At 39.9% G+C, this 14,621-nt stretch overlaps 1 protein-coding gene across 3 annotated transcripts in view; it reads right to left on the bottom strand.

The window, feature by feature from the left end:
- Positions 1-2,239: 2,239 nt before the first annotated feature.
- Positions 2,240-14,621, bottom strand: part of strn (striatin, calmodulin binding protein) — an 85,116-nt gene continuing 72,734 nt past the window's right edge. For 2 of the 3 annotated variants that reach the window (XM_047044317.1, XM_047044319.1), the window contains 11 exons: positions 13,218-13,328; positions 12,222-12,365; positions 11,748-11,887; positions 9,552-9,727; positions 8,947-8,994; positions 8,694-8,815; positions 8,289-8,456; positions 7,979-8,119; positions 7,723-7,824; positions 7,434-7,520; positions 2,240-5,422 (listed from right to left, as the gene is read on the bottom strand). In XM_047044317.1, the coding sequence (XP_046900273.1) occupies positions 5,253-5,422; positions 7,434-7,520; positions 7,723-7,824; positions 7,979-8,119; positions 8,289-8,456; positions 8,694-8,815; positions 8,947-8,994; positions 9,552-9,727; positions 11,748-11,887; positions 12,222-12,365; positions 13,218-13,328 (1,409 nt within the window). In that variant the 3' untranslated portion in view covers positions 2,240-5,252. The remainder of the gene's footprint in view (positions 5,423-7,433; positions 7,521-7,722; positions 7,825-7,978; positions 8,120-8,288; positions 8,457-8,693; positions 8,816-8,946; positions 8,995-9,551; positions 9,728-11,747; positions 11,888-12,221; positions 12,366-13,217; positions 13,329-14,621) is intronic. The other variant, XM_047044318.1, reaches the window with a different exon arrangement.

Below are 14,621 nucleotides of genomic sequence, written 5' to 3'. Positions count from 1 at the left end.
CTTTACTTTCTTACTGTATGTGTTTCCTTCTTGCAATAAAATCCACCCTCTGCAACTCTGACTAGGAAAGGGTCACATGCCTGAAAATTACTTATCCTAGTCCCCTCAGTGTACAATAAGAATCATTTGATGCTGGGATATACAGAACAGACGATAGAGGGGGTACATTTCATGCCAGGCTTACTGTAATGCACCCCCTGCTAACTCTGACTTGGAAAGTGTCACTTGCCTGAAACTTACTGTGGTTACTCATACTACTAGTGTAGGTTATACATAATGTTAGTGATTGATGTACTTATTGTATGACAGTATATTGTGCTGTACACATTTCTTGTTACAGCAACCATGATGTATTGCAATTACAGTAACAATTTCCATGGCAGTGTAAGTGCAATATGTGATGTGAAACCTTGTAGGCTACTCTTGAATTACTGTAATATTTTTTTGTTTGATACACATTTACATTTTACATGTATTCATTTAGCAGATGCTTTATTCCAAAGCTACTTCGAAGAGAGAGCTTTACAAAAGTGCATAGGTCAATGATCCTAAACAACGAGATAGCCCCAAAAACATTGTGGTTAGCCAAAACATGAAGCACGCATTAGAGTATTGTTGCTTGCTTTTCTACAGGTACACTCTTGCACTTTTGAGGTTCATGTTGTTTAGTTGTAACTTGTTTAGTTACATGCTATTATGGTTCTTCCCTTTGGCACTTATTTGGATTTTTCACAATGTATGCTTCATTGGGGCTATCGCGTTGTTATGATCAGTGACCTATGCACTCTTGTAAAGCTCTCTTGGAAGTTGCTTTGGATAAAAGCATCTGCTAAATGAATAAATGTAAATGTAGATTGAGACATTGTATTCTGGAAAGAAAACATCTACTACAGTAACTGTAGCAGAGTGCACATGAGGGATATTTCTAAGGTCCACTGCCATACTGACAAAACATCTAAACATTTTGACCTGCAGTGTTTACACAAAGCCAAAGGGACTTTTCATTTTGGGGGCACTGACTATTTGTATGAGAAAAGGATTTCGTTTTGACTAATGAGTTGTATGTTTTAGGAGAGAGATCACCCTTTGCATGTGTGCCATGGTGGTTTGCTGAACCATCTAAGTTATTTTGGCAAATGTATTTAAAGGTTTGAGAATGTGCTCTTTTTTCTCGAGAGATGAGCCAAAGCAATCGAGAAGGAACTTTTCATTTTGGGGGCACTGACTATTTATATGAGAAAATGATTTGGTTTTGAACCATGAGTTAACTGTTTTGGGTGAGATATGACCTTTTGAAGGTGATCTATGTATTTGTGCGGAACCATATAGGCTTTATTGCTAAATGCCCGTGGAGCTTTGAAAATGTAATTTCTGTTTCAAGAATTTAACCAAAGCAATGGAGGAAAAACTGTAAGACTAATAAAGCAACTTAAAAAATATACAATTTGAAAGAAAAGGTGTTTTCCCTTTCGTTAATCTGCGCTTTATTTCGTTTTGGTATTTTGCACACGGCACGAGCACAATTGGCTGCAGAACTAAAAACTCTGCCATTGCCTACTTTGTCGGTGTTATTAGTCCAAATGGCAAATAAATCTGTGGTATGGCATCATTTCATTAAAGTACATTGACATTTACAAAATACCCGGTTACTCAAAAAACTTTGAATGCAAACTGCCAACAACGGTTTATTTTTCATAATTCGACGTCGAATATGATGTAGCCTTCCACCTGAAAAAGTAAGTTGGCCTAGCCATACTTCGCTCATGCCAACACGCTGGGTTGAAAAAATGAATATGCCTATTATAAGAATCACATCCAAATCAAATGAAATTATCTTCTCCAGCCAAAACAACAAAATCTTTCTCTGTTGCACCGTTCCCCACTCAGCTTCTCGTAAGTTCGCATGCTGCAAGTTTTCAGGCAGTGATAAGCGTGCTCTGGTGATTTGCATGTTAAACAAACAATATTTTAAAATTGTATTACATTGTAAGAGATACTAAGTAGGGTACCATCGGCAGGACTGAAGGTACGAGTCTTATTATTAGTAGGCTATTAGCGGCTGATTCTGCAATGTCCAGCAGCCATTGAGTCATTTTTTTTTTTTAAGCATTTCAAAGTTCGACTAGTCGATTTTCAGACGTTGTAGTCGAGTCTTGGTCGACCAAAGAAAATCTTAGTTGGGGACAGCCCTGGTTCACAGGTCAAGGTTCAACTTAATAAAACACAAGCATTATCAGTATGAAATACAACATACGCCTTTATTGTTGTTATTAATAAATCTGTCACTGTCTCATCTGAGAAAAAAGAGAATACATCATGAAAAAAGAATAGACTAAAACAACAATAGTTATATTTACTGTATGTACAGTAGAATTACTATATCAAATTCACATGATTTCTTTGTATAACTTACAAGTTAAAAGGGCAATTACTTTAAATAACAGGCAAACTAGACATGGCCCAGTCCTTTGTTGTAGTTAGTTTTGTGTTCAGGTTTTCTACATGCTGTAGTGCTTGTATATATTACCCTGCTGGTCAGTCTCTTGTGATTAAAATACTGGTGACTCAAGAGTGACTTCATGATGGACCATAGAGTGCGGTTTCAAGCTTAGAAACTCATGGCAAATGGTAATTTCTATTAAACCCATGGAAATAAACAACAGGCTGTAGTGAAAATCTACATTGAAAGAGGTCCTCAAAAAACTGGCTTTTAATATTTGAACCTGAACACTCCTTATGAATTGCCATTCAAATTATGCCGAAGGAAATATGAGCCAACAACTGACCTGACTTCAATATTCTGCATTCTGACCAACAGGGGGCACTACAGTACCCTTTCATTATCCTTCGTGTTGTGATGACACTACTGTATGTTTATCACGACAGACACCATACTGACTCCATTTCACATCACTTATGTTGCCACTCAATATACATATACTGTTTTAATAAATAGATATTTTAATACCTTAAAACTGTACATATTTTGTTTGCGCTCCCTTACATGGTCTAAAACTACCTGACACCAAAGTAAAAAGAATACAATATTATTGTATTACATAAGGGCACCAAATTCCCAACCGTTTTTTTGAACATCCCAGGAAACATGAAAACATGTTCTCATTGTATGGGTCAATGCATTAGGAAAATAATGAAAACTTGCTCTTTTGTAATAATGCTAATTGAAACAACAAATAAAACAATGTCCATCCTCCCTTGTAGTGCTCATCATTGAAGGCATAAACTTTGAGAAGACTATTATCCATTCCCACAACAACAAAAAGTTTACGAATTGTCACAGAATACTTCTACATTTTCAAGTAAAACAAAATATTCTTTAAAAAATATCTACCTGTATTTCACAAGGATTTACCTTTGTCACCAAGCATTTATAGTTAAGTAAATGAAAAACTATTAATCAAAATAATTAAAAAAAATAGGCATTTCGACCAGTTATTACATAAAGCATATTAAACAAACTTGGGGTGTAGCTTTGTGTGCAGTTAGCAGACTGAGAACCTCAGTAATGCAGTCAGAGATAGGAGCTAAAAGACTATTTATTCATCTTATGGACTAACAACCATAATAAAGGTGCTAACTTCCTGGTCTAAACCAAGTGGCTAACATAGCAACATTAGCTTGAGAGCTCATTTATTTACAAAGCCATCAGAAGGGGGTAGGTTTTACAGGAAGCATGTTGTCTTCATAGAAAAAAATATTGGTTAATTCTTTTGGCTTAAATGACATAAAACAATTAAGAAATAAATATATGTTTGTCTAAATAACAATACAATTATTTAGAAGGTATCACTGCAAAAACTTGACAAGTTTTAGTGCAGTTTGTCTAAAGTTTAAACTAAGAGTAGACCACAAAAGCAGCATTATTTCAAACTGTGTTTCAAACTGTCAAACCACATTGATCAATCAATTGTGCCGAAATAACAAAACTAGAGTGATTGGTCTAGTCCTAGCGGGTGTCACATGACAACGAATCCTGTCAGAATTTACGTCTACTTTAGTTGGTACAGTACATTACAATATAGGTAACATGTCACAGAGTTTCTGTCTTATTTACTTTAACATCAAAACATTAAAAATGTACTTGTACCTGGGAGAACTGTAGCCAAAAAGCAAAGCATTTACAATTCCATTGGAAGCTGAATGAGGTTTCAGAATGGCCACAGCCTAAACAAGTTATTGCTACAACCACGTTATTTTTTGTTTACACTTTTTTCTTTAGTTTGTTTTTTGGTGAGTGAACTTGCATGTCAACACATGTAGCAGAAGGGTTTAAAGCTTGGACACACCAGCTCACTTCCTTAGGTTAACAAATGTGAGGTAACACAGGCTTCAATGTTGGAATTAGTTACCCACAGACAGATTATTAGTATATTTAAATGTATTGGGGCTTTGAAAAAAAAAAAAAAAAAATCTCGAAACTCAAAAAAAAAACTTGTAATCACATTTCCCACTTTCCATTTTATAGGACCAACAAATTATACAACTGGAATTTTTGCCTCCCTACAATGAAATAGTAGTAGTAGTAGTATAACCAACTTTATTTGCCAGACAGAAAATCCATGACTTTATTCAGAATGATGTGTGATACAGGCTCAGTCTCTTGCCATCGCATTGGAACTTGAATCTATGAGTACATCTTTATAACACTACTCTGAAGGCACATTTTCATGAAATATGTCAAAACAACAACTAAGACACAGGCAGTCTTAAGGGTAAGGTGTGTGTGTGTGTGTGGGGGAGGGGGGGGCAGTAAGAGGGCATGAGTGACGAGAGGATGCAGCATACCCAGTCTGTGTCTGTTACGACACAAACCCCTTCCTTCAGAATCAGCGCAAGTCTTGTTTGGGTGCCCGGGAGTGTGAAAGCTTCCATCTGCCCCCTGTCCATGTGGTGCATGACCTGTGGGGGTTTCGTTCAGGTTTGGCTGTAAAACCCAGGCCCGCCTGGGGTAGCAAGGGGGCGCAGGGTAGGGGGGGATAGTGAGTTGAGGAATGGAGGGATGAAAAGAAAGGGTGGATTAGCCCTTTCTTTTTATCATTTTCTCTCCTCTCTCTCTTTATCCCCCCAGCATTTAACTGATTAGCTATCCTCTACCTATCCAGAGCCAGATCCAGGTACCTCATCCTCACATCACGTTTTCTTCCAGACTCCATCAGTAACTGGTTTCTTCTCTGTTATGCCACATACATTTTTGGTCCTTCCAGACAGATTTAGGTATGAGTCTGAGGGAGTCATACAAAGACCTTGGCTAGCGCGTCAGCTCCAGCGCTGCCAATGTAGCACTTGGTAGGGTGGAATGCCACATCGTGAATGGACTCGTCAAACTTCTTGCGGTGGGCGGTAAACTCCTGGATACAGGTCTTGCTCTCCATATTCCACAAGCGGATGGAGCAGTCATGACCTGGAAGAGAAGGAAGAATGTGGGTGTTAGGAGGGGGAAGAGAAAGGGAATGGATAGTGAATAAAAAAAATGATTAGAACATTGGTAGAAAGTCCACAAACAAAAATGTTGATACTTTTTTACCACTTTGGTCCAGTTACATGTACAGTGCCCTCCAAAAGTATTGGAACAGTGAGGCCAATTCCTTTATTTTTGCTGTAGACTGAAAACATTTGGGCTTGACATCAAACGATGAATGTGAAACCAGAGATCAACGTTTCAGCTTTTATTTCCAGGTATTTACATCAGGATCTGATGCACAAATTAGAAAATATCACCTTTTTGTTCGAACCCACCCATTTGTCACGTGAGCAAAAGTATTGGAACATGTGACTGACAGGTGTGTTTTGTTGCCCAGGTGTGTCCTATTACATACATTATTCAATCAATAAATACCACTGAATGTCTACACTCAGGTTCAGATTGGGTAAGATAGGTTTTGTCTATGCAGACTGTATTCAGAGGTGAAAACAACATGAAAACCAGAGCGCTGTCTTTGGGTGAAAAACAAGCAATTGTGAGTCTTAGAGAAGATGGAAAATCAATCAGAGCCATTGCAGAAACATTGGCCATAGCCAGTACAACCATTTGGAATGTCCTGAAGAAGAAGAAAACTACTGGTGTACTAAGTAACAGACGTCGAACAGGTAGACCAAGGAAAACATCAGCAGTTGATGACAGAAACATTGTAAGAGCTGTAAAGAAAGACCCTAAAACAACTGTTAGTGAGATCAGCAACAACCTCCAGATGGCAGGAGTGAAGGTATCACTATCTACTGTTCGCAGAAGACTTCATGAACAAAAGTACAAGGGCTACACCAGAAGATGCAAACCACTCATTAGCAAGAAGAATAGGAAGGCCAGGCTGGAATTTGCCAAAAAGTACAGAGATGAACCTCAAAAATTCTGGGACAAAGTTTTATGGACTGATGAGACAAAGATTAACTTTTACCAAAGTGATGGAAAGGCTAAAGTTTGGAGAAAGAAAGGAACTGCTCATGATCCCAAACACACAAGCTCATCTGTGAAACACGGTGGAGGTAATGTCATGGCTTGGGCTTGCATGGCTTCTTCTGGGACGGGCTCATTAATCTTCATTGAGGATGTAACACATGATGGCAGCAGCAAAATGAACTCGGAAGTCTACAGAAACATTTTGTCTGCCAATTTAAGGAAAGATGCAACCAAACTGATTGGCAGAGCCTTCATCATGCAGCAAGATAACGACCCAAAACACACTGCCAAAACAACAAAGGAGTTCATCAGGGGCAAGAAATGGAAGGTATTAGACTGGCCAAGTCAATCTCTAGACTTAAACCCTATAAAGCATGCATTTTACCTGCTTAAGAGGAGACTGAAGGGAGGAACCCCACAAAACAAACAACAACTGAAAGAGGCTGCAGTGAAAGCCTGGGAAAGCATCAAAAAGGAAGAATGCAAAAGTTTGGTGACGTCAATGGGTCACAGACTTGCTGCAGTTATTGAAAGCAAAGGATTTGCAACTAAATATTAAGTCTTATTCACTTAAATATGTTTTAAGTATATCTGTTCCAATACTTTTGATCACATGACAAATGGCTGGATTCAAACAAAATGTGATATTTTCTTAGTTGTGCATCAGATCCTGATGTAAATACCTGGAAATAAAAGCTGAAACGTTGATCTCTGGTCTCACGTTCATTATTTGATGTCAAGCCCAAATGTTTTCAGTCTACAGCAAAAATAAAGGAATTCGCCTCACTGTTCCAATACTTTTGGAGGGCACTGTATTTAATTTAACCATTTAAAAACACAGGTATGAAACAAATAAGGAGCACAACACATGGCAGCATTTCTCAAAATGTATTTTCACTGTAGTCTGGGCAGTTTGATCTCATATTGGAAATACAAGATAGTGGGTTATCACACCATGAACACAAACCCAAGCCAAGCTACACATATTGCAGTAACTATAAACTGGGTAAGTACTTACTGCCAGACATGAGGTATAATCCATTGGGATCCACAGCTAAACTGGTGACTGCGTCCAAGTGTGCTACCATGGAGTGAATCAGTTTCCCTGCGATATCAATACAAAAAGAGAACATACATTTTATTAAACTAGTTTTATTATTTTAACTAGAAATGTGTTACTTTTTACTGAGACAAAATCTCCCCTAGTCTAAAGATTTGTATTTCACAGCATAGAAAACATTTCCCCTGACAAAATCAGAGCAAAGAACACACACACCAGCTCAAGTACAAGAGCGGTTTTTACTGACCTGTGTTGTTGTCAAAGAACTGAATGTGGCGATCCTCCTGTGCAGTGATGGTGATGGGCAGAGTGGGATGACTCAGCACTTTGTTGATTTTGCATGGGGGTACTTTGGAAAAAATATATTAAGAAAAGTTGTAAAAGCAAATACAACGGCAAACCTAAAAACAAATTATGATTTTGTGTACTTTAAGGACTTAAAAAAAGGTAAAGAAAAGGTAAGAAAAGAACAATATTGGTTGGTGCACTACTAGTTTGTTTACCTGACTCTCTGTTCGACTCCAGCTTGAGTAGCAGTTGCCGCGTCTCCATGTTGAAAAGTCCGATCTCCCCCGAGCTAAAGGACGTCACCATGTGGGCTGGCTCGCTGCACACCAGGTCGGCTGACGTTGGAATGCCCAGCTCTGAACGGCAAACAACCCAACGCAGTTAAAATGTGTCCTGTCCAGCAGGCTTAGGACCGTTAGTTCAGATCTACCATCTACTTTACAAGCTGACAATGGAAGGAAGTAATGATAACCGACATACAGTATATTTGTGAATGACGGCCTGTTTCTTTGTCAGTGTCCATACCTCCTTTTTCGTTGAAGACAGCGAGGGCAGGAGCAATGTCGGCGGCATTCCACAGGCGCACCGTGCCATCCCCAGAGCAGGAGAGGAGGCGGTGGTGGACAGAGCTGTACACCAGACCCCACACTGAGTCATTGTGGCCGCACAGCGACCCCCGCAGCACAGACGGCTCTGAGGGGGAAAGACGACGAGAGAGAGAGTGAGGGAACAGAACAGAGTAGGATGAAGAGAGTCAATATTAAGAGAAAGCTCAAGGAGATTTGCAAGGAGGGAGAGTTGTGAGCAGAAATAAATGGCAAAAAAGGACAGAGAAGAATACAAAGTATGGAGTAGTTAATCCAAAAACAGAGAGACCAAGGAGGAAGCTGGTACATTCGCACAAAGTATTATTAAGATCTCAGACCATACCATACGAATCATAGGGGTCGATGTTTGGGCTGGGGGTGTTCCAGCTTTGGATCGTTCCATCCACCCCCCCACTGAAGCACTGCTCCCCCGTAGAGCTCATAACAACACATAGCACTGCACCTCTACAAACATACAAGTAATCGATCACTAATGCTTCATGGTTTCAGCATAACATCTGTAGTTTAGATATTATATATTCATAACACATTAATATACATTTGGGGTTGATGCCATGATGTGTATGCAAACTCACCGATGGGCCCTGAATGTATAGATGGGTTCAACATCTAGGGCAGCACACCTAGGAGGATGGAAGAAAGTGTTCCTGTTCATCTTTTTGGTGTTAAAGTCACATGCACGTAACCACAAAGATAAAAATGAGTCAAACACATCTAGTCTGTTATTCATCGTCATTTGAAGGTCATTTTAATAATTGTCATTGATTAGCAATTGCATTGTCTTTTACTCATCTCATGTTGTTTAATGCAATTAAGGCCATTTAAAATTAATGAGTGCCTACATGTATAATGTTTAAAATGCAACATACTGTAGTATAACTGTTCTCTTTTCTTTGGAAATATAAATGACTTTTAAAGACTGGTTCCAACAGTGTCATGTCAGTCATTTAAGCTATACTCGCTAGAAAAATTAACAAGCTCCTAAATCACATGATAATGCCCACAGACACAAAGTAAAGACGTGCTGTATTTCAACAGTCACTGAAAAGTGCCTACATCTCTAGTGCATATGAGGAAAATTTGCCAAGCCAACCTTTTTAGTACCAAATGGAAGGAAAACATTTCAAACAAGAAACCTCTTACAAAACCTATACAAAACAACATATACAAAACCTCTTACTTCTTGGCGGGCGCGGTCTTCTGGAGGTTCCATAGCTTGAGCGTGTGGTCCTCGGACGCGGTGACCAGCACAGGCTCCACTGGGTGGAAGGCCAGGCCGCGGATGGAGTCAAAATGGCTCCGCAGGGTGAACTTGGGGTTCCATGTCTTCCTCAGAGTGTCTTGGTTGTTACCAATCTGAGAAAAGGTAAAAAAAAGATGACAAATATGAAACCCTTTAAAAGGTTTTAGGCTTTAGAGTCGTACACAAAAACAACTTGATTGGTAAAACTGTGTTCTGAACACCCAAGGTTGTGAATGGTCTTATTAAGGAATGGCATAGCACTTTGCTCAGAACTCAAAACCTAGTGCTACAAAAAGAGAAAACAAGCTTGTCTATCGCCACTTGTCATTTTCAATAGTCTTTTTGACTATTTATAACCTACATATTATTTAAGAAATGCCCACATAACATTCTGACTTGTTTTGTTGACTTCCGCTTGCTTGTTCAGGTGATGTGGACCGTTATGACTATTTACACAAACACAAGATGGGCTTGGAACGAAAGTTCGATAGGAATACACCCACGGTAAAGCCTACCAGTCAACACAGTCTCTCTGTTACTCAATCTCCTCAATAGTGACCTCATTCTGCAAAAGCACCACAGCAGCAAAGTTCACTTTGCTTCCAATTGATCTAAAGTGAGCATTTGTGTGAGTAGGGTGTGTGTCTGTGAAATAGTTTGAACCCATATATGCACTTTTGAGCGTTTCTGAATGTTCCACTTGCGAGAGCATAACTGTGTGCATATTTGAAAGTACGAGTGCAGTGCAGAGTTTGCATGAGGACAAAAACAAAAGCAAGAGTGCAAAAGCTATTCCAATGAGTGCTTCAATACTACTGTGCCAGGAGCCATCTCACTTCAATCGTTGCTGCTCAGTTGAGAGGATTGCTATTGATTTTGGAGCTTCTGTTTGCTGCCTCAGTCACTAGCTCAAACTTGCATGTAAAAACATAGCTGAGTTCGAGCTCCTCGGTTTTTCTCAGCTAATACTATGACTAAGATAAAAAGACTGTTCTTCGTATTCACTCTATTGCCATAACTTAACTTAAAAAACGGCTAAAAACAATACAATACAGTCTTGAGCCAAAACAAAAAATTAATTTAAATACCTTAAATTTGACATGCATCACAAAGGAGAAATACTCGATCACATCTTTTAAGTACAAGTTCCACAATAAAACCTTGCTTACATTTTAAGCTGGTGTGGGCAAGTTTTACAAAGCTAGCTATTTTTGCGTAAACAATATCCCACCTCCTCCCTTCAAAGCCACTCCCACAATGTCTGACTATAGAACTGTCAGGAGACTAGTCTAGTTAGTCCACGAGAGAGATCAACTCACTGAGAAATCTGGAACTGGATTTATTGCCTGCTCTTTCACCGCCATTCTTATGCCTCTAGCTCGGTTGTATAGAATACCTCTGCCTACCCTGGTTGAAAACAACAGTATCATGCATTAAGCGCAGGGGACACAGTGCCCGCAGGTAAGTAGGTAGACAGACAGGTTGCCCATCCAATCATTAATCTCTGAACGGTCTTAATGATTTGTTGTGTTTATTACAGTCCTGCGACACCAAAAGATGTTGGATTGATTTCATGTCACCTTCGAAGCTTTAGATTTATTTGTTGCTATCAAGATGTAATTCAAACATCTTGTGACAACATTTGTCACAATATGACAAAATTTGCTTCTCAACAACATTGCCTACACCATCTTTAAGCTTTTTATCTCTCAGGATCAAGACAGCCCTAAATAGCTTTGTGCCTTCTTCTGAATCCTCTATTGCATATCTTCATATATGTTCATATTACAAGGGAATGTGTAAATGCTATATTCTATACAAGATGCTGGCCAAAAAGTACTGTGAGTTTACAACTAAATTTGGAAAACATAAGAAGCCTTTCTATAAAAATGTGCCAGTGTTCTAGCTTGGCAGAAAGTTATCATCTAGCTCTGTTCATCCTATCAATCAGTCAACGAGACAACAGAAATCAGAAGTTTAAAAGCATCATTGCCCTATTGGACTCAAGAGCAAACAGCAACGTGTCCAGGTGCGGCACAACAGTTGGCCTCTCTCAACATTAGATTAGCATAAATTAACATTAAAACAGATGTTGTGTGACATTATGAAGGGGCGGTGCCCCTGTATGCTCACATCATATGCTAGGCTATCCGCCTCGTTGGCTGTTGTGAGACCTGCCAGCTCTCCCAGCCCCAGCTCACTCTCGGCCGCCTCATCCAACCGGCCCATGATGAAGGACTTGCCCGATGTGGGTGGGAACGTCATTGCTTCTACTGGGACGGAAACAGAGAGGAACAGAGAGGAGACGGATAGGTTAGTGTTAATCTAATCAGTTTAGTCTCTTTAGAGGAGAAGTCATATGGGGAACCAAACCATGGACTGCAGAACAACTTCATCCAGTCTGAAATCAACTTTGACCATGACCAGGGGTCTTGTTTACAAAACCTGGCTTGTGTTGCATTGTTTGGAGTCTCACATCAAGATTTTGTAAATGCGAACTCGGTTTTCCACAACATTTGTACGGTTTATAAATAAGGACTCAAGCGGTGACCATGATTGCTTGTTGTCTGGCAAGTGCAATTCTAGACGGAAGTGTGAGCAGCTTACCTTCTTCTGGCCGGCTGACTTCGTGCTCGTTGAGCCTGGGCACGCTTGGTCGGGAGGGGGGCGTCAATGAGGGCTGCATAGACGGCAGGTCCTCAGCATCCCGCAGGTTGGCCAACATGTCCTGCAGCTTAGACCGGTTAGGCCCTGAGCACAGCGGAGGAGGAAACAAAAGTGTGATGAAGGGGGAGGAAGGGAGGCATGGACAGGGAGAAGAAGAAATGTGGTAGAGCGGCGAAAAGATTTAGACAGAGAGGTTTAAGCAGAGAGAAGAAAGGAGGGGAAAGAGAGAGAAGAGTACAATATAAACAGTGTGAACAAAATGAGGAGTAACAAGTGAAATTGTTGGGAAAATGATCAAAAAGAGACGAGGGAGAATAAGAAGAATGAAATTCTAGAAAACACATCCAATGCAAAACTCACAAGGGCACTAAAATTAATATCTAGAACAGGAGATCAAAGAAAAGCGAATAAAAACAATCCAAGAGCAGTTTTGTGGAAAAGAAAATTAGCAAAAAATTACTAAATACACAAATTGAAGCAACTGAGAAAAATTTAAAAACTGCAGAGTTAAAGCTCATCCAAGGACATTTTTTATGAAAGCATAGGTGCACTTGATCAACTATGGCAGATAAACAGATAAGACATGAAAACAAGTTGGGAGTCAAGAATTGGACTAGTGATTAACTCGAGACAGTGATGTGGAGTGGGGCTCATTAGGGATGAAAAAATCTCAACACAATGACAAAACAAACAGACATGGAAATCAATCCATCAACACTTGGAGGGCACACAGACACCATGCAAAGAAAGAATGACAGAGATGACTGAGGAAGTGTCCAAAAGAAGGGAAAGTAGCAGAAGAGTGTAAACAAAAGGAGAAGATGCGACTATCTACCATGATCCATCAAAAAACCTAAATGGAGCTAAAAGGTCTACGCCCAGCCAGAAGGAATGAAAAAGAGAGAGAGAAGGAATCGAGGACCTTGTCTCACTTACTCTTCACCCCCTTTTTGCCCTTGCGCTCCTTCCTGTATTGCTCCTTGAGTTGGGCTATCAGACCCTGGTCCACATCCCAGGCCTCAGACAAGTCGGACTGCTCATCCTTCTCTACACGCAAACATGGAGGACAGAAACTTTGAATGTTGATATGTGTCCACAACTTCCTCCAGACCCCATCAGGGCCCCGCCGTCAAAAGTGGTTTGAAGTGATGAATGGTTCAAATGCCTCAAATGAAGAAAAAGCCCATGATAATGATGGCATGAAAATAATGATATAAGAACTGAGTCCTATGATGCAAGTTTTCAAATGATTTATCCATATACAATTTCTAAAGATTGTGGTAGAAGCATCTATTTAATATTTTTGCCTGTCACCAAAATCAGAGGGTTTCCTGTAGGACTCTAAGGTCTCATGAAGCCACTTAAAGGAGGATGATGTCAGCACATTGGACTAAATGAAAAATTAAGTGGGACAGTATGTCCGAATCCCAATACTCTGTCCTACCTCTTACCCCTAGCCCTTAGTTTACCCCTAGCCCTTGTGTCTCGAAACTGAAGGGTAAGGGCTACTTAGCCCTATAAAATAGAATAGAGACACCGTTTGGTTACGGTTACGTATATCGATGTCTCCAAAGCCAGTAGTGTTATGCACTGATATCAAACGAAATTCATTGCTAATGGAGTATAATTAAAACTTTAGACATACATGGAGTCCATTCAAGGCTAATCAGAGAAATGCTGGACTGTTGTGCAAATCAGCAATGTCTAACGTTAGCGTTTCAAACTAGCGATTTTTTAAATAGTTTCAATTAAGAACATGATTGCAAATACATAAGTACAGGACTGTGTAGACTCTCTGGATGATCGGTCTGCCATTGTTGCAGGTAGCACAGTATTCACATACCCCCAGTGCGCGTAGTGGGCCGGTACCTCTACATTTTACTCTTAAGCGTACCGGACCGGTGTTACGTCCCAACTGGTTCCCAATTTAACTGGTTCCCCAGCTGTGTGTGCTCCTATTGGTCTGCCTCTATCGCCAGATTCGTCACAAATTCAAAAACATATTACTGGTGATTTTCAAGTCGGATCTCATATTTGCTGCGGCAAATATGAAAGTAGTAGTGATGGGAAGTTTGGTTCATTTGACTGATTCTGTTCTTTGAATCTCGTTCAGTAAAACGAACGAATCTTTTTTTGAGTCATTCGTTCATGTCAACGGGGGGGGGGGGGGGGGGGGGGGGGGGGAATACATTATATAAATAATGTATCATGAGTTTGTATGATTTGGTCATGTATTATCACACTAGCATTTAATTATCACGTCAAACAATTACACTGCACTAAACTGTGAGTGTAAATGTAAAGTGAAAATAAGAAAACCAGTCAGTATGATGACTTGAG

This window comes from Hypomesus transpacificus, chromosome 21 (genome assembly GCF_021917145.1).
Source record: "Hypomesus transpacificus isolate Combined female chromosome 21, fHypTra1, whole genome shotgun sequence".
In the NCBI taxonomy this organism is placed as follows: Eukaryota; Metazoa; Chordata; class Actinopteri; order Osmeriformes; family Osmeridae; genus Hypomesus; species Hypomesus transpacificus.
Note: the sequence above shows the minus strand (reverse complement) of the source record. Positions and strands in the feature narration are given on the sequence as shown.